Source organism: Myxine glutinosa, chromosome 6 (assembly GCF_964187855.1).
Source record: "Myxine glutinosa chromosome 6, kmMyxGlut1.1, whole genome shotgun sequence".
NCBI lineage: Eukaryota > Metazoa > Chordata > Myxini > Myxiniformes > Myxinidae > Myxine > Myxine glutinosa.
In genome coordinates, this window is record NC_136266.1 from 186,049,069 (window position 1) to 186,073,981 (window position 24,913).

Here is a 24,913-nt window from a genome sequence, read left to right on the forward strand (position 1 = left end):
AGGATGGGAAAGATAACTTAAAGAAGAGATGGGATTAATCTGTGCATAAGAGAGAGCAGGTTTCTGTGGAAGAATTCCCAGGCTAAATTAATATTTGGGGCGGAAAAGATGGGGGACCAGTCATGAAGTGTGACGGCTGTTTGCAGTCCTTGCCAGTTTACCTGAGTGAGATGCCAGACTCGCCAGCGCTGAGGCTGTTCTCTGAGAATGGCCAGAGAGATGTTGACCTTCACAAGAACATGATCAGAAGAGCCAATTGAGGCAGAGGCCGAGCAAGATACATTGCAAGGATAGTTGGTCATCACCAAATCCAGAAGGGAAGCGGAAACGATTCCACAGATCGATAATCTGCGGAATCGCTTCCCTTGATTAGTTCTCTGGTTATCTTCCCTCAAGTATTTTCAGCACTCTTTCCACAACTATCAATGTGCTTTTACTCTGAATATCAATAACCTGCACATGGATTCAACTTGCAACAATGGATTTATAAAATGTTGATCAACATCTCTGTGTCCTCGGTCAACCTGTTCCCTTCCACGCTGCTTTCAGTTTCTTCAAATGTTGTTTGGGCCTGGTGATTATAAATGTCTCCCCCTGTGCCGGTGCTATCGCTTTCTACATTTTGCAACACAAAACAAACCACATTGTTTTCTGTCATATTACTGGTTTACTCTCCCCCTACTCCCCCATACCCCCCTCCTCCCCACTCCTCTTTTTAATCCCACCATCTTGCTAGGTTTTGAGTTCATAAAGCAGAAGGCCTCTGAAGACACTGAAAAAGCTGAACAACTCGAGAAAGCTGAACTTGAGAAAGGTGACATGACTCCACAAGGCATCTCTGTACTGGACAGCTGTTCAGTGGTGATTACGAGTGGTGTTGGAGCTGCAGAGACAGGGCAATCGGGTTTGGTTGTGAAAGAAGAAGAAAAGATAGTGTCCAATCGCAAACTACCAGAACCCATCGTTCCAGGAACGGGAAGGTAAATAAACATTGTAATTGCAAGAAGACTTGATTTATATGAAATGTACAATCATCTATCTATAATTCCAGTAATCTCTGTGTGTGTGTGTGTGTGTGTGTGTGTGTGTGTGTGTGTGTGTGTGTGTGTGTGTGTGTGTGTGTGTGTGTGTGTGTGTGTGTGTGTATGTGTGTATGTCTGTGTGTTTGTCTGTGACCGCTGTTTCTCGACAACCACGGGTCCGATATACTTGAAACTTGCCAGGTATATTGCTGGGGACCCGAGGATGTGCCTTTTCAAGGTTTCATATTAATCGGACAAGTAGTTACCGAGCTATGTCCAAAAAACGATTCAACCAATCAGAGAGCAGCGAGTTATCACGTGTGCCGAACGTGGCGAACAGACTCTGCCTCGGACGGCACATTTGAGAGCGTATTCATTTATTTCACGTTGGCAAACTATGTTGGCGTTAAACTATGTTTTAAAACTAATTAAAACTAATTTGCGATTCTTTCGCTTTCCTGCGCGTTTGTGCACGCTATGGCGATTTCTTTACCAAACTCCGCAAGCCGTTCGCTTTGGACCAAACCATTTCATGTAAATAGAGGGGGGGGGATATAATTTTAGATATAGATATAGTACGGGCATGCCCTAATAACAATAATGCCAGATTATTCTTCAATTGCAAATATCACAGGCAGAATGTTTTGTACAGACAAAGATGGACGTTTTTAATTGTACAAGCAGGCTGCTTACCTGAGAGCATTCATTCATTCATTCATTCAAGCAGGCTGCTTACCTGAGAGCATTCATTCATTCATTCATTCAAGCAGGCTGCTTACCTGAGAGCTATATTTACTCGTCGCAACAATTCCATGTTTTTCTTCTTTAACAGCGCAATCTTTCCCACCTTCTTGTGGGGTTGGCCGGGGGAGGTTTTTGGTCCAAGTCTTTCACGAACTGGCCGGCCAGACCTGAGGCTCGACTAAGTAGTTCGGGCAGGAATTTTGGAATTTGTTCAGGGTACCAGTGATAACTTGCCTACTTTCTGTGAAGGGCACAATGTGATCTCTAACCTTCACAAACTAATACCGACAGATGAGACATCAGTTTATCATCCATCCGAGGGACGGCATACACGTTGATGAAAAACTTGCCTGTGAAACACTGGGATGACAGTTTAGCGCTGGGTCTGGATTCAAACCCAGCCTAGCAGCTTAGAGCTGAGTGTGCGTACCCATAGGGTCTAGGGCTAAGTCATCTTGCAAGCCCAGCAGCGATTCCATCTCAAAATCTCAAATTCACATACAGACTTGAATGGCGCTCGGTGGAGCGGATATCTCCGCCAGGTTGAACAGTTATGTTTCGTATCCCACTGATGGGTCGGATCTGCATCCGGACCTGAACCATGAACCGAAATAGAATCGGCTTATTCTTAGAACCTACACGACTCATCCACCAAGTTTGTCATAACTCATCCACAACTTCTTGAAATATCGTGTCTTATGTCTTATGGACTATCGTTTTTTGCCCTGTCCCTCAATGGTGAAGAATCAGAACAATGTTAATGTGTTACCCTGGATCCTGGATCCTGGACCCTGGATGTTACCCTGCAAGATCCCCTGATTTGTCACCCATTGAACATGTCTGGTATGAAATGGAGCGACGTTTACGACGTCATCCGAATCCTCCAACAACGCTGCAGGAACTCCGCCAAATCCTTCCTCGGATATGGAATGATCTTCCCCAGGACTTTCATCGACGTTTAGTGGCCTCAATGAGGCGAAGGTGCCAGGCCTGCATCAATGCATGAGGTGGACACACTCGCTACTAACCGTGTGAACTTGCTTGTGAACCCCCTCTTGTGTGGTGGCTCATTTGCATATGCCAGGTGCGCTGTTCTTATGGACTGTTGATCGTTACCATACCTTGAAACATTTGTCTTTCCATGTAATAACATTTCATTCGCGGCAGTAAAAGTTTAACACTGATTCTGTTTGTTTTTTTGTGTGTCACAATAACTTTTGCCTTTGAGTATATTTGCCTCCCCTTCGCTCCCACCTTTTGTTCATATGTGTTCTGTACCGTCCACCAAACAGTGATGACTCCATCCACATCTCGCTGTCTGATAACATGGACCAACTTCTATCTACTCATCCCAACTCTCTCTTCCTCATATGTGGTGATTTCAATTGTCACTATGCCAGCTGGCTGGGTGTGGGTACCTCTCTCACCAGCCACGGCACCACAGCAAAGGACTTCTGCGACTCATTGGGACTGACACAATCTGTCAATTTCCCGACCCGGATCTCAGTCAACGGAGCATCTTCTCTTCTGGACTTGGTGATGACAAACTTCCCTGAAAATGTCTGCTGCTCTTCTTCTGCTCCAATCGGTACATCTGATCATGTGCTTGTTAAAGTGGACATCTCTCTGGCCATTCTCAGGGAGCCTCCTCAGCACCGACGAGTCTGGCATTTCACTCCGGCTGACTGGCACGGTCTTCAAGCAGCCATCAATCATCTGGACTGTTCTCCCATCTCTACTGCCTCTGACATCAACTCATCCTGGGAATTCTTCCAAAGTAAATTGCTCTCTCTCATGCACAGATTTATCCCATCTCGTCTTCAGTTGTCATACCCTTCCTCCCATCCGTGGTACACGGAATCTTGTGGTGAGGCTATTGCCCAGAAACAACTTGCCTTCGCCTCATGGAAGGCTAATCCAACTGAAGGAAATCTCATTTCCTTTCACAAAGCCCGAAACAAGAGTGTGTCTACCCTCAGGAGAGCCAGGAAACAATATCTCTCCACTCTCAAGACCGAACTCTCAAACCTGTGTCCCTCTTCCAAATCCTGATGGCATCTGGTCAAATCTGTTTCTGGTGTTTGTTCCCCCTCCCTTACCTCAAACGGCTACACAGCTGACACCGCACGTGAAAAAGCTGAATGCCTCAACTCTGTGTTTGCCTCAAAATCTTGTGTTCCAAACCCATCTCTCTCTGTACCCACCGTACCGAGTCGTACCCACCTGCTCCTGGACTCTGTGTCCTTCTCTCCTGACAAGGTGGAGAAGTTTCTGTCAATCCTCGACTCCGATTCTGCAACTGGACCAGACGTCATCAGCCCACGGGTCCTAAAATCATGCTCTGCCGCTCTTTCACACCCTCTCTCTGTTCTCTGGGAAACCAGCTATTTAAGGTCAAAAGGTCAAAGGTGAACTCAAGGCCAATCTTCTAAAATCATAAATTTTCATCCCATTGACTTGAAAATGAAACAGCAATTGCATAGTTCCTCACTGAATTGGGAAAGCAACTATTTTTAGGGTCAAAAGGTCAAAGGTCAACTCAAGGTCAAACTTCTAAAATCATCCATTTTCATCAGGAAAATCATCAGTTTTAATCCGATTGGCCTAAGCTTTGATTAAGATCATCAATTTTAATCTAAATGAAATGGACAATCTGATGCATCCATGGCAACTTTTTATTTTGGGGAGGGGTGGATTATGCTGCAGATATTGTGCTCTGCATGACGTCTTCTTGTTTGTTCATCCCCTTGTCCCAGCTACATGTTGTCCCACTGTCGGTGCGGTGCCTTCTACCCTCTGTCACCTCTCTCTCCCATGAGCATGGACTTTGTAATGAAAAAAAGAATATGATGCAGAGATACTTCAGGAATAGATGAATTTGTTTTTTTTTGTATTTCTATGACATATAACCAAACGGTATTAGAAATGAGGGATGGGGTCTTTGTTTTTGATGGACAGGTTATCAACATATGATGCACGCACGGACACACACACACTGTAGGAAGCAAGAGGGAGCTGACGCTTCGTGTGTGACCCTCCTTCAGAGTAAAGGAGGAATGTTTCAGGCATATTGATCCAATGATGGGCTAATGCTGAAAGCGTCAGCTTCCCCTTGATTCACACAGTAATTAGTCTACCTCAATTAATGTGCTGTTGATTTTAACCTTTATGCTATTCATTAAAAACTAGCCGAAACCGGTGGAACATCCACGGAAGGGAGGATGTGGTGTATGGATAGAGTGTACCATTATGGATGGCATAGGGGATTTGCTTGTCCGAGTAAGAGTTAGGAAAAAAGATGAGAATGAAGAGTGCGTATATGAACAACGATCGCCGACACCGGCACAAATGCATGCTCTGGATTGTCCACTCAGTGGACGGCTTGCTGTCGCCTTCGCCTGTCCAATCAGCGGACGGCTTGCGTCGCCTTCGCCCAGCAGACGCCAATACGATGGTGTCGTAAGATGGCGTCGTATCGGCAGTTAATCGGATGCTTTTGGGCCCCAACGTCGGCTAATTCGGATTTTTCGAGTATGGCTGTACGTGATAAACAAAGAGCGCGGTTCGTAGATCGTAAATCCATGAGTGCCGTGGGCATCGGGTCACTGGGTGCGGCCTAAAAGGGATAACAAAGTCGAGTCCTTACGCTATTATTATATAGATGGATTCCAAGAGCATTCAGTTTACTCCAGACAGTTTTAAGCATGACAAAATACTATTCCGAGTCGCTGAAAATTTGTGTGTGATATGAGCGAATTGGGGAGAGTATGTGGGTTTCTAGAGGGGGTTAAGGAGAAAATCGGAAGGATGTTGAGAGTGGATAATAATGAGTAAGAAGGGATATACTCGAAATGGGGAAGGTGCAATATTTATGCTACTTGTGTAGATTGTCTTTGCCCATTAATGGAAATCTTTCATATTTTATAACGTAACTTGTCATTCCATTTACTGCACTAGGCCTCTGTTGCTATGGTGTGCTGCAGTATTATGGTGCTTTGTGCAGTGCTTCTGTCTCAGGTCGACGCCGTGTATTTCGCCTGAGTGACGTGTTGAAACCGCTTCCCGTGGTGAGACTAAAGCAGTTAAGCGAAGGTGCCATGAAGCGAATTATCATGAACAAGGCCCCACATGCTGGCCACAACAGCACGCAGGTTCGCATCTTTGCTTTCTAAGGGCAGTTTATCTTTGCTTTTACTTTACAGAAGCTTTCCTTATTCTCACTGTAGCAAATGCATTCACCAATTGTCCCATCACGTCACGGATGATGCATCCATGTGGTACCAAAGTATCTCGATTTGCTGTGTCACTTTAACCCGCCCCAACTAATCCCACTTTTTGAGATTTGACCCAAGTCTTTTACGAACTGGTTGGCCAGGTGTGACGTTCCACTGATTTTGTCAGGAATTTGTCATTTGCTCACAGCGTTGATGATAACCCCACGTACACTTCATCAGATGATGCCGTGAGATCTTCAACGTCCAGCAGCAAGTGTTAGCAGACAGGACAACCAGCTTAACGTCCATCTGACAGATGGTGCATTTTGTTATGTAATGTCCTACCTGTAGAGCACAATTCTGACAGCTTGATCACAACGGAACTCAGACTAGACAGCTCATAGGTAATCGTGCTGCCTTTGCACAATCATCTCAGATCAGCATTCCCTGTGACGTGTTTTTGTGGACAAATGCTAAAACTGAGCATTCTTGTGCACTCACAATTCCATCCAGGTGCATTCATATCGATGTTCAGCAGACAGACGCTTGATTAGACAGAGGCTTCCCAAAGTGATCCTATCGTCTAAGTTTAACTTGGTTGTTGTGTTCTACACTTTTGCACTATTAGCCCCCGTTGGAATGGTCCGAAACGGGGGCTTGTGGATTACGTCTTGTCTGTCCGTCCGTGCGTCCGCAACCATATCTCGGAGATGTATGGACCAATTTTTTTCACACTTGGCATAAAGACAATACATGATATTATACATATGGCCATCATTTCTTTTCACGATGTGATCAAAGATGGCCGACTGGCGGCCATTTTAGTTGTAAAAAACCTGATGTTTTTTCCTCAACCCTTTCTCGACATTCACTTACCAATGTTGTTCAAACTTGGCAGAACGACAATACATTAGAGTATACATATGCACGTCATTTATTTTCAAGATCAGATCCAAGATGGCGTACTGACAACTATTTTGTTCCCATTTATTGAACATGCATGGACCAATGTTGTTCAAACTTGGCAGAACGACAATACATTAGAGTATACATATGCAGAATATCTACCCTGCGCTCGCGAAGCGAAAATGCGAGGTTAAGCATTCAGTTGCGTGCGTGTGCCGTGCGTGTCTGCATTTTAAAAATCGGCAGGCATTGTATTTATGGATCTACCCTAGTTTATGATGATGCCCCACCCATGACGTAACGATCCCAAACCTCGTTTTTTTCGTTCTCTCACTTGTATCATTGAATGTGTGGTTGACCTAACTTTAATCTAATGTATTTCTTTAATCTGCACGACTTGTAATTTTCAAACTACAGCTTATTATATGGGAAGTTATAACGGCCGAAGTTAACAATGCACCAATTGGCTCGAGTACCCGAGATCATCACGACTTAATTAAATTAGATATTGGAAATATGTTTTGTTGTCAGACAATCGAACACACTCTCTAAATAAATATACAGGTATACAAATCTAGATATGTTGTTTTAAACTGTAGGATGTATATTTTGAGTGTATATTTGGAGATGTATATTTAGTAAAGTTACCTAAGTGGTAACCTTTTTTCTACAAAGTATTTATTCACTGTTGAGAGTGATGATGTTAGATGCGCAGTAAAATTACCTTTAAATCGATGTACAGGTTGTTTATAATATTTTCGGTTTTTGAATAATTTGCCCATTTAAGAGGTCGCGTGACTCCTTCTTTGCCAAATCTCTTAATTAAGAGTTCTTTTTCACGTCTGATAACATATTTGATGATCGGCGCTCACAATCTCACCAATTATATAAGTATTCATGTTGAAATCCGAAAAAAAAAATTGGGCTCTTTATGAAGCTTTGTATAGATGGATTGACTCAGATCATGTCAACAGGTGGTAGCTCGGGTGTCTCTAAATTGTGAATTGTGAGAAAATAATTGTTTTAAAACCCATATTTATGTGCATCGAGGTAAAAGATGTTATCCGATAAAGTTTCGTGCCGATTAACCTTGGGAGCTCAGAGGAGTAGGTTCACAAACAAACAAACAAACAAACAAACAAACAAGAAATATGTCGTGAATTGCACGATACTTGCGAAATCCCTAAAATAAGTTGTTGGCTCATGATGAGTTTTATATATATACAGTATGTATATGTATATATATATATACACACAGTGCATTCAGGAAGTATTCAGACCCCTTCACTTTTTTCACGTTTTGTTATGTTGCAGCCTTATGCTGAAATCGTTTAAATTCATTTTTTCCCTCATCAATCGACACTCAATACCCCAAAATGACGAAGAGAAAACAGGATTTTAGAAAGTTTTGCAAATTTATTAGAAAGTAAAAACTGAAATATCACATTTACATAAGTATTCAGACCCTTTGTTATGACACTTGAAATTTAGCTCGGGTGCCTCCCATTTCTCTTGATCATCTTTGAGATGTTTCTACACCTTGATTGGAGTCCACCTGTGGTAAATTCAATTGAATGGACATGATTTGGAAAGGTACACACCTGTCTATATAAGGTCTCACAGCTGACTGCATATCAGAGCAAAAACCAAGCCATGAGGTCGAAGGAACTGCCTGCAGAGCTCAGAGACAGGATTGTGTCGAGGCGCAGATCTGGGGAAGCCTACAAAAACATTTCTGCTGCATTGAAGGTTCCCAAGAGCACAGTGGCCTCCATAATTCTTAAATGGAAGAAGTTTGGAACAACCAGGACTTTTCCTAGAGCTGGCCCCCGGCCAAACTGAGCAATCGGGGGAGAAGAGCCTTCGTAAGAGAGGTGACCAAGAACCCGATGGTCACTCTGGCTGAGCTCCAGAGATCCTGTGTGGAGATGGGAGAAACTTCCAGAAGGACAACCATCACTGCAACACTCCACCGATCTGGGCTTTATGGCAAAGTGGCCAGACGGAAGCCAAACAGTTCAATCTTGGTTTCATCAGACCACCGAATCTTATTTCTCACAGTCTGAGTCCTTTTAGTGCTTTTTTGCAAACTCCAAGCGGGCTTTCATGTGTTTTTCACCAAGGAGAGGCTTCTGTCTGGCCACTCTGTTCCAAACTTCTTCCCTTTATGAATTATGGAGGCCGCTGTGCTCTTGGGAACCTTCAATGCAGCAGAAATGTTTTTGTAGGCTTCAGCAGATCTGTGCATCGACACAATCCTGTCTCTGAGCTCTGCAGGCAGTTCCTTCGACCTCATGGCTTGGTTTTTGCTCTGATATGCATCGTCAGCTGTGAGACCTTATATGGACAGGTGTGTGCCTTTCCAAATCATGTACAATCAATTGAATTTGCCACAGATGGACTCCAATCAAGGTGTAGAAACATCTCATAGATGATCAAGAGAAATGGGAGGCACCTGAGCTAAATTTCAAGTGTCATAGCAAAGGGTCTGATTACTTATGTCAATGTGATATTTCAGTTTTTTCTTTTTAATAAATTTGCAAAACTTTCTAAAATCCTGTTTTCTCTTTGTCATTATGGGGTATTGAGTGTAGATTGATGAGGGAAAAAATGAATTTAAACGATTTCATCACAAGGCTGCAACATAACAAAATGTGAAAAAAGTGAAGGGGGCTGAATACTTTCTGAATGCACTGTACATATATAAGCCTTAAACAGCCTCGACTATGTCGACAAAAGGAGGCAGTCTTGGAGCATGTCACAGAGGGTCCACCTGGGGATGCTAATAGTTATGGGGTTAAGCAGACAGCACAGTGCCAGGCTACTACGGGTCAAGATAACAGTGTTTTAGGTTGTATTCATAGGAGAATAAATTGGAAATCAAAGGAAGTAGTTTTAACACTGTGCAGGATTTTATTGAGGCCTCGCCAAGAATATTATATGTAGTTTTGTCACCGCATCTGAGGAAGAATATAGCTGCTCTCGAGAGCGTTCAACGTAGGGCTACTGGATTGATTCCGGGCCTAGCTAGACTAAACTATGAGGGGCCACTGCAGGAGACGGGACTTTTTACATAAAAGAGGAGATTACGAGGGGATTGGATAGATGTTTTTAAGTTAGGAAAGGTGCAAACAAAGTATGTACAGATGGTTTTTCCACCAGAATGGACAGTGACAGCCCGAGAGTGAAGAAAAGGATGGTTCGGAGGGTGGTAAGGCACGGGTCTTTCATTCAGAGTGTAGTAAATATATAGAATAGTCTCCCTGGAAAGGTAGTGGCAGCAGAAACAGTTGTTACTTTGAGTTCGGTTGGTACCTACAAGCATTGGGGATTAAGGGGTACATGGATATTGGGAGTAATAAAGTAACTCCTTCTTGGAGTTCATCGTTATCGACATAAGACACGTATTAGTGCTATGTCCCAGTGTGGTACGTGGATACGTTGTATCTCTTGGTGTCATTTTTACTCCCGTCAGGGAGTAATGCATTCGATCGTGTGTGTGTGTGTGTTCGTGTGTGTGTTCGTGTGTGTGTTCCTGTGTGTGTGTGTGTGTGTGTTCGTGTGTTTGTGAACAAGATATCTGGAAAAGTTCTGAATGGATTTGGATGAAAGTTGGTGGGATGATTGCCCTTGGGATAAGGAAGAATTGACTAGTTTTTGGTGAAGCTCAGGATATTATTCCGGATCCAGGAATTTTTTGAAGGATTTTTTACCATTGGAAGATAGGGCTCATTTTTTTTTACATTATCTTCTATTTATTCTATATTTAACATTGTGATATGAAAATAGTTTTCATATTTGTTGTAAATGTAGTTTAAACTCGTGGTTATGCATTAGAGCAGTGTATTTTGTTAGCAGCGTCATCTTCAAGGCTCTTTTTTTTTTTCTTTCTAATAAAGACATATTCTATCATTTTAAAACCACCAAAGTGTGTATTCGGTTTCCCCATTTCATAAAATGTGTCGTTTGATACGTATAATGCTTTAAAACTTTTTTTTTTTTTTTTTTTTTAACCTCAGAAGAGATATCAACATTTACCTCAGCGAATGTCAATCGCGGTGTCAGTATTTGATGAACTTATAAAGACTTAGATGAGTTATAAGTGTGACCAGCATGTGCACGGGATTCTTCCCAGAATGAGTGGTCGCATTAGCTTGTACGACTTAAAATGAGCGAGTTTTGTTTTGACGTTTGGGCCAGTTTTACATGTTGTATCCCTAAGGAATGAAACGAACGTTTTTCCTGGCTTACAATTTTATTTGAAGTCAGACATGCCTCAAAATACACTCACTTACATAGAATTGAACGATGAAGCTGAAAATGTAAGTGAAATTGCCTTGTTTTTTTTTTTACATTATCTTCTATATATTCTAAATATATATCTGTGCAGTGTCTGTCTTGTGTTGTCTTTGAACTACTCCCTCAAACTTTTGTGAAATCGTACTATTCCAACTTGACCCACGGCGGGAGTATGCACTCTACTGAGTGGCGTTCTAGTCCATAATGCCGTGCCGCCTCCAGGTGAGAGTGGAACTTCTGGCACGTATAGCCGCTCGTTTTGGAGGGGTTGCAGAGCAACTGGTTCTTGAAGCTGTGCTGGGAGATAAACAAGGCCAATCGGACTTGGCCTTCGCGTGGCTCTACCAGAATTACCATGCTGCCATGGGCTCCACCGCACCTGCAGGGGCTGCCTATGATAGTTATGATATGTGTCTCACTACTTTGCTGGTGGGGCTGGAGAGCAAACCCGATCAAAATGAAGGGTAGGTATCTAACATTGGGAATCTATCACTCATCAGTTTTAAATTGTAATAATCCTAAACTTCACTCTTAAGCATTTAGAGGTTTTAAGGATGAAATGTTGTTGTACAAGTATTGCTTGGCCCCCTCTGCCCTCTCCTCCCACCTCCTTGTCCACTCCCCCTCCGAATTATGTGCTTTGCAGCCTGTTTTCGCGATTGCTACTGGAGGCACCAAAAATTACCTCAAATGCCCTGGACATTGTCCGAAGAGTCTGCGAGGATGAGGTGAGCACTTGTACATGACTCAAAGTCCGAGGACAGGGGTAGCTTTTTTGTTAATTCACCTCAAGTCTTATTGTTTAGCTTTGTAATATTTTTAGTCTTCTCATTACCTTAAGAAACACCTGGGTCTATATTGTAACCTCTGATTACAGTTATTAATTGGTTGTAGGTTGGATTCTCCACCATCTCTCACAACGTCACATTTTCCAGACATCTGAGAAAATTAATGATCTTAAGGGGAGCAAGTTCCTATTGGTATCGAGTGACATATTGTTATGGATAGGTGAATTCCCCCGGCCCCCCGCCATGAATGACGGACGGGTTTACCCCAAAAAATTATGGCGGGTGAATGCTCCACTCCTGCCCCCCCCATACCCCCTCCCCCACCGCAAGTTACTGGGAAAACACACAAGCGTGCACGCAAATGCACGCACTAAACTAGAACGGCACTCTGTAGAGCACACACCTCCGCTAGTCTGGACAGTTTATGTTTTATGTCCACTGTTGGGACCTGAACTAAAACATCCGGACCTGAACTAAAATCATATTGGCGTGTTCTTGTAACCTAGCCAACTCATTCACCAAGTTTTGTCATAACTCATCCACAACTTTTTGAAACGTGAATGCATATATTGTTTTTGGCCCTATCTCTCAATTGTCAAGAATCACTTTTTTAAAATCTCATATCCAAATCCAGATCTTCACCAAAATGGAATTATTTCGTCCACGTCACACACCCAACCTGTCCACCAAGTTTCGTCCAAATGCATCCAAAACTTTTTGGGATATTCTGCGCACAGACAGACAGGGGTGAAAACAACCTGCAACCACCTTTGGTGGCAGACGTAACAAAATGAAAACAACAGAGACGAGATACCATTCAAAAAGTCAAATGCAATAGATTTTTATATTGAAGAGTTCGGTTTTGTTGTGAAAATGAAATCGACTTTAAATTAACCGTTGAAGGCAAAAGCAAAAACGTTTTTCATTTTATTATTTCACTGATTGGAGAATTTTCACTGTTTTGTGATTTGAGGTTATTTTAAACACAGCGGTAAAACCCCGACATTCGAGGAGTCGACGTTCGCGAATTCGACGTTCGTGGATTTGACGTTTGCGGATTTGACGTTTGCGGATTTGACGTTTGCGGATTTGACGTTTGCGGATTTGACGTTTGCGGATTCGACGTTCGCGGATTCGACGTTCGCGGATTCGACGTTCGCGGATTCGACGTTCGCGGATTCGACGTTCGCGGATTCGACGTTCGTGGATTCGACGTTCGTGGATTCGACGTTCGTGGATTCGACGTTCGTGGATTCGACGTTCGCGGATTCGACGTTCGCGGATTCGACGTTCGCGGATTCGACGTTCGCGGATTCGACGTTCGAGGATTCGGCGTTCGCGGATTCGACGTTCGAGGATTCGACGTTCGCGGATTCGACGTTCGCGGATTCGACGTTCGCGGATTCGACGTTCGCGGATTCGACGTTCGCGGATTCGACGTTCGAGGAGCCGACGTTCGAGGAGCCGACGTTCGAGGAGCCGACGTTCGAGCAGCCGACGTTCGAGCAGCCGACGTTCGAGGAGCCGACGTTCGCGGATTCGACGTTCGCAGACCCCGCGTATCCTCGGTTCACAATATGTCACCTGCTTCTACATTTGCGGGCATGTGCTTCGCATATTCGTGCTTTTTGTTTTTGTGATTTCGAAAACCCTCCGCACAGCGTGGTGAGAAAAGGAGGTAGGGTTAGGGGAGAGGAGAGGGAGTGTGGAACAAGGTTATAGATGGGTTTTGACATGGGAAGTGGGGTTGATTGGTATCTTGCATAATTATTACCAGGATATTGCATTTGAGTCCGTTTGTGTGTCTGTTTTTTGTCCGCACAGAATAAATATGATTTTCTCTGCAACTGTTGGTCCAATTGACAGGAAATGTTCACCATAGGTGCACCTCCTCCTGTAGAATTTTTATTGATAATTATGACGTCATTGGGCACATGGTACAGGTGTCATCTTGGAAAAGCCGAAAAACTTTGCATCTCTATATCTCCGAAAGCCTGCATAGAAGAAATTGAGACATGGCTCATTTAAAAGAACTCTCCATGGGGAATAACATATGTTGATGATGGCAAAGACTCCTCCATTATGACATCATCATTCAACAAGTACAAAACTTCATCCGATCAAGATGAAATTTATTGACCATCATCTTTGGATTAATTGGTGGAGAAAATAAATAATGATGACGTCATTGGTCATGTGGTTCGGCCGCCATATTTGTTTTAACACAAAAGCCTTAAAGACCACTAAAAACATGTCCTAGCGAGGGTTTGCAATCTCTGATTGCTCTTTTTCTTGTTTTAATCATGTGTTTTTATGGGGAACCGTGAGTTATTATTTAATTATCTATCTGTTGGTTAGTTTTAAGTCTTATGATTCCTTTAGTCCACACACGATTATAATTTAATATATGGTGCAATTATTGTGCCAATCAGCGAGGCTCTCAATGGTACGGTAAGTGTTAATGAAGTTTTATTTTGGATCCAAAATATAATGAAATTTCTAACACAAGGCCAAGACGTTTAAAATTATGCAATGTACACTCAATGTTTATCTTCGTAAGATAATACAGATAATACAGATTACCGTATCTTCCTTCAAGCTTAAACTCCGAGTGGTTAAAATGGCAACTATTTCCAGGATCAAAACGTGCTTTGGGGATCATGGAAGATTGAAGCAAAACAAACATGCCACTCGTGGTAAAAGAGTGAGCTAACCTTTTGGAATGTTTTACATTATTTTAATTTTATTTGTAAGCATTTTTAATGAAGCTGCAATTATTTGCTTGGCAGATTCAACATTCACGGCATTTTTCAGGAACATATCCCCCACGAATGTCTTGCTGTCCTGTATTTGGTTGTTAAATGTAATGAATACCATGTGGGAGAGTTATAAGAAGAAGTTTTGATTTGTGTCGGTGAATTAGTTAGCCCTTGCTCTGCAGTTAGTTTAGTGATAATCTGGTAATGTGTCCTTTACGAGTATTCTTGCAGGGGGTAGCCAGCATTGCCCGGTGCGGTTCTAATCCTGTTGGCATTTTGAAGAAATCAATTTTTTTTTCTAAAAAATGGAATGGGGTCGGGGATCATTTAATATTTCCTTTAACATAGCTACAAAGGTTTAAGCTTCAAGGAATAGGGTCTGGGATCATTTAATATTTCCTTTAACATAGCTAAAAAGGTTTAAGCTTTAAGGAATAGGGTCTGGGATCATTTAATATTTCCTTTCACATGGCTACAAAGGTTTAAAGAATAGGGTCGGGGATCATTTAATATTTCCTTTAACATTACTACAAAAGTTTAAGCACTATAGAACGATAAAAATAAAAAAAAAGCAAGTTCTTTTCAAAATTGTCAATTTCTTGGCCTCAAACACTCCCCGACACTCACTGTTGAACCTCTGAAGGTTTGACGATGATCTGCTCAGCCTCCTCTGAGAAAAATGGCGACAGACAGTCAGACAGACATACAAACACACACAAACAGCTCTCTTATAGTAAAGATGTATTTGTCTTTTTTCATCAGGCTCACATGAGTGTTGGAATGTCTACTTTGACGGAGCTCACCTTGCGCAGACCACAGCAGCAGCTACAGTTTCTCCAGGTTCTGCTAGAGCTCAGCACATTGGAACGAGATAAGGTTAGCACAATTTTGTTGCAAACTCATTTGAAGGTACAGTACTTATAACTGATCCTTTTTATGCCTCCCCCGCCGAACAAACTCATTTGAAACCGCCGAAGTTGCCACGGGGACATTATGTTTTTGGGTTGTCCGTCTGTCCGTGCGTCCGTGATAGGTTTTCGTTACCGCGATAACTTGAGAACGGCTGAAGGGATTTAAATCAAACTTAGATCAAGTATGTATTATGATGCAAAGATGGACTCAAGCGATCCTCACCCACCAGCTATAGTACATGGGCTTATGTTGGGAAACCAAAGTTTGTGGACCGTTTTGCTAGATTCTTGGCAACTTGGCATAAATCACTCTAAATAGCATATAAAATAAAAAAATTGCTGTTGCCAAATTTTCACGACATCTTCATGGCGGCCATATTGGATTTCAAGATGGCCACCATTTCGGACCTATTTTGCCTTATATCTCACTTATTAATCAAGGTATCAGCACAAGAATAGTGTCCTTACCCACATTTTCCGGGTCAAGGAAGACAATGGTGATAATCAAATTTCAGCTGGATGGCCAACATCTTTATAATTTCAAGATGGCCGCCATTTTTAATCAAAGTATGAGCAAACATAGCCGAGTGTCTTAGTCTAAGACAATTGATGAAGACTAGTTGTGGTGGCTAGCAACCATCATAGACTTAAGCCTTTTCTGAAAGCAATGCTACAGTTTGTTAATCAGTTTGTTTCATCAAACAACTCATATCAAAAATCCAAACGACGGGCTCTCTACTGATCAAACACAATGTCATTCCCAATAGGCTGGGCATCAGTGTTGCAGCATTTCTCCAAATCAGCATCACAGTTACACAATTCGGTACAGACTACATTCCTAGCTTTGCATGAACACCTGCGTGAACACAATTTGCTAGGACTCTTTGCAGCTCGTCCACAGCCACAGCGAACAAGTTGGAGAATTGAGGCTGGAGCAATTGCAACCTGCGTCAGGACTGGTCTCAATTCGCCTCCAACAGTTTCCCATCCCAAGGTGTTTGAGTCGATCACAGTTGGATTTAGAGTTAGATCTTGTGCCCACGTGTGTGCTTGCAAATGAGCACGCTGGACATGCTCTTTCCAGGCACCAGCAGTTGGTGTTAGTTTCTCGACTCCCTGATCAGCCTTCAGCTGGCGGAATAGGTGCCATCGTAGTTCAGCAGCACTTCTTATTGTGACACCTTTCGGACAGAAGAGGCGACAGAAATACTCTTCACATCCTTCTAGGACAGCATCAGATGGTTTATCACCCTCTCCAATCTGAGCAATTGCTGACACTACTGTTTGACTACTTTCAGTGAATGCCTTGAAGCAAGTTGTTTTACTCTTGCCCTGAATGTGGCCAGTGGTGTCACAGCCGGTGAGAGCATGCCAATTAACAAGTGCTTTTGCCCTCTGAGCACCAAGCTGTTCATAGATTGGCCTTAGTAAGATTTTCCGACGGTTTTTTCCAGTGCCCATGATGCATTGTCAAACAGCATAACTGCAGCATCACTTCCTAGGTCATCACTTCGACGTAGAGCAAGTAACAACACATCTGTGTCTGGGGAATAGATACTCACAATGAATCCTGTTTTCACAAGTTGCACTGCATGCAAAATCATGAGTGTGTCAGCTTCCTCCTGGCTACTGACCTCTTTAGCAATTTCACATTCAAAATTGCTCTGGACACTTCTCCTTGTCACCGTTACAATCTGCATGGAGGATCTACTGTTGATCAATCTATTTGCCAGGAAGAGTGTCAGTGAATCCTTTGTGACATTACTAGCAAGGAATGACTTGGTGTCCTTGATTTTGGTTTGCTCATAAACAATATAGTTTTTCACTGCCTTGATCTTGCCTCTACGACGTTCCCTTGTTCCTTCTTTCAATGATGCATCAATTGTGTAATTGTCAAACACAACCCGAAGCTGCTCATAAGCACGTCCTCTGCATTCGGCTAGCTGTACATACGCTGTGCCTAGCTCCTTATGCAGTTCTGAAATTTCTTGACACTCATTAATTCTTGCAATAGCGCCATTCCATCAACAATTAAGCATGTCCTGGGTCTTTCTTGCACATTCTCAGGGTGTTCTGCAAGTTCTTCAGCATGGTCACTTGAGTTTGTGTCATCACTGGATTTCACAAGACCCTCCAGGAGTGATATGATCTTGCTCTTGTCGGTGGTGGGGTGGACCATTCCATTTGGCTGGAGAAGAGTTCTATTGGTATTGGACAGTTCATGTGCCCCTACCACTTCCTCTAGATCCACTGCTTCCCTCGATGACCTTGCAATGACTAGTAGTCGAGCAAACAGGGATGTCGTCACTTTCAGTGCCACTACCTCACTACCAGTTTTCACCAACAGGTCTTTGCCAACCGAATTCCAAGATGGCAATTTCAATTTGGTCATTGTCGACCACAGGTTTTGGTTTCCCTTTATTCTCTTTTCTACAAATGCACTGTAAGCCTCTTGTCCGAATTTCTCTGCATTAAGAATTCCTTCCTAAGTGAGATATAAGGCAAAATAGGTCCGAAATGGTGGCCATCTTGAAATCCAAGATGGCCGCCATGAAGATGTCGTGAAAATTTGGCAACAGCAATTATTTTATTTTATATGCTATTTAGAGTGATTTAAGCCTTGTTGCCAAGAATCTAGCAAAACGGTCCACAAATATACATAAGCCCATGTACTACTAGTTAAGTTAAACGAATGACACGGTGTGAATGAAACGTAATTCGTTTGTGATGTTTTTATCAGGTGCGTTCACGGGCAATCGTCTTTGTGAAGCGCGTTTACGAGAAGGAAGAGCTAAAATGCTTCATTGAAGAGTTTGCATTGACCGCTCTTCAAAACCTCGTCCACCCTAATCCCCCAAACTCCGGTGTGGGAGAAGACCAGGACACAGGTAATGAAATTCCCTGTTTATTCCCTGTTTATGCCCTGTTTCAACAAGGTAAATAAGGAAGTTGAGGAACCCTAGGATCCATTGTAGAAAATGAAAGGATGTGTGTGTTCACCAAATTGAGGGAATAATTTTGTGAGGAAATGGAATGTTTATCAAGTGTGAAGACGTTGATGTTTATTTTTCTTATGATGAGTAAATGATTTCACCCAACCTGCATTATTTCTATTCTGTTAAACAATTACAGAGGTTGCAGCCAGCTGGACAGAGGAAGGCATCAAGCAATGTCTCTTCCTCTTTCTTGCCTTGTTACCCTTGAACCATCGGCTCATCCATGAGCTTGCTGCTGTCTACACGGAGGCTATCGCCGACATAAAGCGCACAGTGCTGCGAGTCCTTGAGCCCCCGGTATGGGATATAAGGAAGGAAGCCTTTTAAGATGACGTATTTAAATAGGAATGATGCACAGGAAGAACATGGTACAGTACATTGTCTTCACACTTCTTCTTCAACTGCCAAAATTATTCCCGTGTTCTCGTGGGGTTGGCCGGAGGATGTTTTTGGCCCACGTCTTTCACGAACTGGCTGGCCAGGCCTGATGATCGACCAAGGTTAGGGTAGCAATTTGGAATTTGGCCAGGGTGCTGGCGATAGCTCACCTACTCTTCAGGAAGGACACCGTGGGATCTTTAACGTCCACTAACTACTGCCAGCAGAAGGGACGCCCAGTTTAACGTCCATCCGAGGGACGACACACACATTGATGAATCACCCTGCCTGTGAAACACCAGGATTACAGTTTATAGCTGGGTCGGGATTCGAACCCTGGCTAAACAGCTTAGTGGTGAGTGCGTACCTCTCCGTGGGGCCAATGCACTGCTAGTATTGCTAAGTTTCAAGCAGTCGCAAAGTACAGGTATTGGTTTGTCATGCTAATTCAGGTGCAAAGGTGTTTCAAGAATGATGGGATTTTGATTCTGTGCAGCAACTTTTTTTGTATTTGGCTGTCCAAGTCCAGCCAATGATTTCATAAGGACGTCTAGATATATAATCTGCAGTCAGTGAAATTGAGTACCAGTTCACTGGTAATTCCCTGTTTGTCGTAAAAAGGCGACAAAAAGGGTTGGCGGCAGGAAGGGCATCCGGCCGTAAAACATTGCTTCAAAAATGGGACCAAAAAAACAACAACAACCACGGTCCCCGAAAAAGGCCAAACCCCGCTTGCGGGGAAAAATGGCCTCTAAAGGTGTTTTTTTTTTGTTGTTTTTTGTCACGCCGAGCTTGTGTAAACGTCCTTTGGCAAGAATCTTCTGGAACATAAACTGCCGGCAGTTTGGTCTTTTGTCCATTACGTTGAAGAAGAAGAATTATATGCATCTAGAATGCTCGGATTTTGTTTTCAGCCGTTGCCAACATGTTGAAACGATGACATAACGATTTAGGTCTGATCATCTTGTATTCATTTTCCAATGTTACGAGGTGTTCCTTTTGATAAATTTAATATTGTCTGCAAGTAATTTAACTTTGGTCTATAATGTCACATGACGCAGATTAAACGCGAATATTGGGTGCCCGGACACGCCCATTGAGATTTTCTGGACACTTGTGCCCATTCAGATCCGCGGGATGGGCATGGGCTCGCCGGAACTTTTGCTTCTTGTCGAGAATTGTCCCAAAGGGGCTGAAACTATGGTCACTCGAAGCTTGCATATCCTCACAGAGAAAGGTGATTTATAATGCCTCGCTCGCTCACTCATTACCTCCATCACCAGAGGTGGACGGACCTTGTGTTTTTACACTTATCTGTTTGTCTGTTTGTCTGTGAGCAAGATATTTCAAAAAGTTGTGGATGGATTCAGACGAAATTTGGTGGACAGGATGGGCATGTGACGAGGCCAAAATGATTGGATTTTGGTGAAGATCCGGATATGAGCAGTTTTAAAAGTGATTCTTCACCATTGAGAGTTGGGGCTGAAGACAATATGTAGCACGATGTCTAAAAAAGTTATTGACAGATTCGGGCAAACTTGGTGGACAGCTAGGGTCTCTGACAAGGCCGAATTGATTTGATTTTGGTGAAGATCCGAATCCGGATCCAGAATCGAGGATTTAAAAAAAAAATTCTTAAGTGATTCTTCACCATGAAGTGGTTTGGCTAAAAATGATATGTAGCAGGATATATGAAAAAGTTGTGGACAGATTATGACAAAACCAGGTGGTTGTTCAGGTGACAAGAACAAGCCGATTCGGTTTTGGTTCAGGTCCTGATCCAGATCCGGTCTATCAGTGGATACAAAACATAAACTGTTTTGCCTGGCGGAGGTATGTGCTCTACCGAGTGCCGTTATAGTTCTTGATGAATCGATGCCTTCATTTTTTCAGCCATTTACCCGTTTATTTTGCTTGCGAACGAACCCTGTTGTGTTGTTTATATTTACACCGGCATCCCTATTGAGGATGAAAAATTACGAAACTCTATCACAATTGGACACAATTGTGATGACTATGTTTTGTTTTACAAGTCAAATGGGCAGATAAAAGGTAATTCTAGTGAAGGAAAATGTCAGAACAAAACTCCAAAAACATTCAGGTCGATATAAATGTAATACACCGTGGGAATAATTGTGCACCAAAACTCCAATGTTGTTTATTTAGCCGCTGCAATGGTTGTTTTTAGTTTTTTGATGCCCATGAATTAAAGATTACGTTCATTACTAGCTCAACAACTGTTGCAGATAAATTAAGACAAGACAAGATAAAGGTAACGGCCTTGCTCCTTTTCTTGAGTTTGCTGGTGATTTTTCATTTTAAATTGCCCACTGTACCATCAGCTGGGGTGTCTAGCTCAAGTGCAGATGTTCAGGATACGAAACATGTTAAAGCCGGACCCAGGAGTATAATGTCCAAAATTGGCAAGGATTAACACGGGTCACGTGCACTCAGATAAACATGTTAAAGCTGGACCGAGGAGGATAATGACCAAAATTGGCAAGGATTAACACAGGTCATGTGCACTCAGATAAACATGTTAAAGCTGGACCAAGGGGGGTAATGACCAAAATTGGCAAGGATTAACACGGGCCACGTGCACTCAGATAAACATGTTAAAACTGGACCGAGTAGGATAATGACCAAAATTTGCAAGGATTAACATGGGTCACGTGCACTCAGATAAACATGTTAAAGCTGGACCGAGGAGTATAATGTCCAAAATTGGCAAGGATTAACACGGGTCACGTGCACTCAGATAAACATGTTAAAGCTGGACCGAGGAGGATAATGACCAAAATTGGCAAGGATTAGCACAGGTCACGTGCACTCAGATAAACATGTTAAAGCTGGACCGAGGGGGTTAATGACCAAAATTGGCAAGGATTAACACGGGTCACGTGCACTCAGATAAACATGTTAAAACTGGACCGAGGAGGATAATGACCAAAATTGGCAAGGATTAACACAGGTCATGTTAAAGATAAACATGTTAAAGCTGGAACGAGGAGGATAATGATCAAAATTGGCAAGGATTAACACAGGTCATGTTAAAGATAAACATGTTAAAGCTGGAACGAGGAGCATAATGATAAAAATTGGCAAGGATTAACACAGGTCACGTGCACTCAGATAAACATGCTAAAGCTGGACCGAGGAGGATAATGACCAAAATTGGCAAGGATTAACACAGGTCATGTTAAAAATAAACATGTTAAAGCTGGACCGAGGAGGATAATGACCAAAATTGGCAAGGATTAACACGGGTCACGTGCACTCAGATAAACATGTTAAAGCTGGACCGAGGGGGGTAATGACCAAAATTGGCAAGGATTAACATGGGTCACGTGCACTCAGATAAACATGTTAAAACTGGACCGAGGAGGATAATGACCAAAATTGGCAAGGATTAACACGGGCCACGTGCACTCAGATAAACATGTTAAAGCTGGACCGAGGAGTATAATGTCCAAAATTGGCAAGGATTAACACGGGTCACATGCACTCAGATAAACATGTTAAAGCTGGACCGAGGAGGAAAATGACCAAAATTGGCAAGGATTAACATGGGTCACGTGCACTCAGATAAACATGTTAAAGCTGGACCGAGGAGGATAATGACCAAAATTGGCAAGGATTAACACAGGTCATGTGCACTCAGATAAACATGTTAAAGTCAGACCGAGGTGGATAATGACCAAAATTAGCAAGGATTAACACAGGTCACGTGCACTCAGATAAACATGTTAAAACTGGACCGAAGGGGATAATGACCAAAATTGGCAAGGATTCATACAGGTCATGTAGGCTCAGATAAACATGTTAAAACTGGACTGAGGGGGATAATGACCAAATTGGCAAGGATTAACACAGATCACGTGCACTCAGATAAACATGCTAAAGCTGAACCGAGGAGGATAATGACCAAAATTGGCAAGGATTAACACAGGTCACGTGCACACAGATAAACATGCTAAAGCTGGACAGAGGAGGATAATGACCAAAATTGGCCAGGATTAACACAGGTCATGTTAAAGATAAACATGTTAACGCTGGAACGAGGGGGGTAATGACCAAAATTGGCAAGGATTAACACAGGTCATGTCAAAGATAAACGTGTTAAAGCTGGAACGAGGAGGGTAATGACCAAAATTGGCAAGGATTAACACAGGTCATGTTAAAGATAAACATGTTAAAGCTGGAACGAGGAGGATAATGATCAAAATTGGCAAGGATTAACACAGGTCATGTCAAAGATAAAAACGTTAAAGCTGGAACGAGGAGGATAATGACCAAAATTGGCAAGGATTAACACAGGTCATGTTAAAGATAAACATGTTAAAGCTGGAACGAGGAGGATAATGACCAAAATTGGCAAGGATTAACACAGGTCACGTGCACTCAGATAAACATGCTAAAGCTGGACCGAGGAGGATAATGACCAAAATTGGCAAGGATTAACACAGGTCATGTTAAAGATAAACATGCAGCTGGAACGAGGAGGGTAATGACCAAAATTGGCAAGGATTAACACAGGTCATGTTAAAGATAAACATGTTAAAGCTGGAACGAGGAGGATAATGATCAAAATTGGCAAGGATTAACACAGGTCATGTTAAAGATAAACATGTTAAAGCTGGAACGAGGAGGATAATGATCAAAATTGGCAAGGATTAACACAGGTCATGTTAAAGATAAACATGTTAAAGCTGGAACGAGGAGGATAATGATCAAAATTGGCAAGGATTAACACAGGTCATGTTAAAGATAAACATGTTAAAACTGGACTGAGGGGGATAATGACCAAATTGGCAAGGATTAACACAGGTCATGTTAAAGATAAACATGTTAAAGCTGGAATGAGGAGGATAATGATCAAAATTGGCAAGGATTAACACAGGTCATGTTAAAGATAAACATGTTAAAGCTGGAACGAGGAGGATAATGACCAAAATTGGCAAGGATTAACACAGGTCATGTTAAAGATAAACATGTTAAAGCTGGAACGAGGAGGATCATGACCAAAATTGGCAAGGATTAACACAGGTCATGTTAAAGATAAACATGTTAAAGCTGGAACGAGGAGGATAATGACCAAATTGGCAAGGATTAACACAGGTCATGTTAAAGATAAACATGTTAAAGCTGGAACGAGGAGGATAATGACCAAATTGGCAAGGATTAACACAGGTCATGTCAAAGATAAACATGTTAAAGCTGGAATGAGGAGGATAATGATCAAAATTGGCAAGGATTAACACGGGTCACGTGCACTCAGATAAACATGTTAAAGCTGGAACGAGGAGGATAATGATCAAAATTGGCCAGGATTAACACAGGTCATGTTAAAGATAAACATGTTAAAGCTGGAACGAGGAGGATAATGACCAAATTGGCAAGGATTAACACAGGTCATGTCAAAGATAAACATGTTAAAGCTGGAATGAGGAGGATAATGATCAAAATTGGCAAGGATTAACACAGGTCACGTGCACTCAGATAAACATGTTAAAACTGGACCGAAGGGGACAATGACCAAAATTGGCAAGGATTCACACAGGTCATGTTGGCTCAGATAAACATGTTAAAACTGGACTGAGGGGGATAATGACCAAATTAGCAAGGATTAACACAGGTCACGTGCACTCAGATAAACATGCTAAAGCTGGACCGAGGAGGATAATGACCAAAATTGGCAAGGATTAACACAGGTCATGTTAAAGATAAACATGTTAAAGCTGGACCGAGGAGGATAATGACCAAAATTGGCAAGGATTAACACGGGTCACGTGCACTCAGATATACATGTTAAAGCTGGACCGAGGGGGATAATGACCAAAATTGGCAAGGATTAACACAGGTCACGTGCACTCAGATAAACATGCTAAAGCTGGAC

At 42.5% G+C, this 24,913-nt stretch overlaps 1 protein-coding gene across 2 annotated transcripts in view; it reads left to right on the forward strand.

The window, feature by feature from the left end:
* Positions 1 to 24,913, forward strand: part of SYMPK (symplekin scaffold protein) — a 168,239-nt gene that overhangs the window by 114,891 nt on the left and 28,435 nt on the right. For both annotated transcript variants that reach the window (XM_068119053.2, XM_068119054.2), the window contains exons 12-19: positions 737 to 980; positions 5,770 to 5,917; positions 11,408 to 11,649; positions 11,832 to 11,913; positions 15,495 to 15,608; positions 18,384 to 18,531; positions 18,776 to 18,936; positions 20,146 to 20,254. In XM_068119053.2, coding sequence (XP_067975154.1) covers positions 737 to 980; positions 5,770 to 5,917; positions 11,408 to 11,649; positions 11,832 to 11,913; positions 15,495 to 15,608; positions 18,384 to 18,531; positions 18,776 to 18,936; positions 20,146 to 20,254 — 1,248 coding nt within the window. The remainder of the gene's footprint in view (positions 1 to 736; positions 981 to 5,769; positions 5,918 to 11,407; positions 11,650 to 11,831; positions 11,914 to 15,494; positions 15,609 to 18,383; positions 18,532 to 18,775; positions 18,937 to 20,145; positions 20,255 to 24,913) is intronic.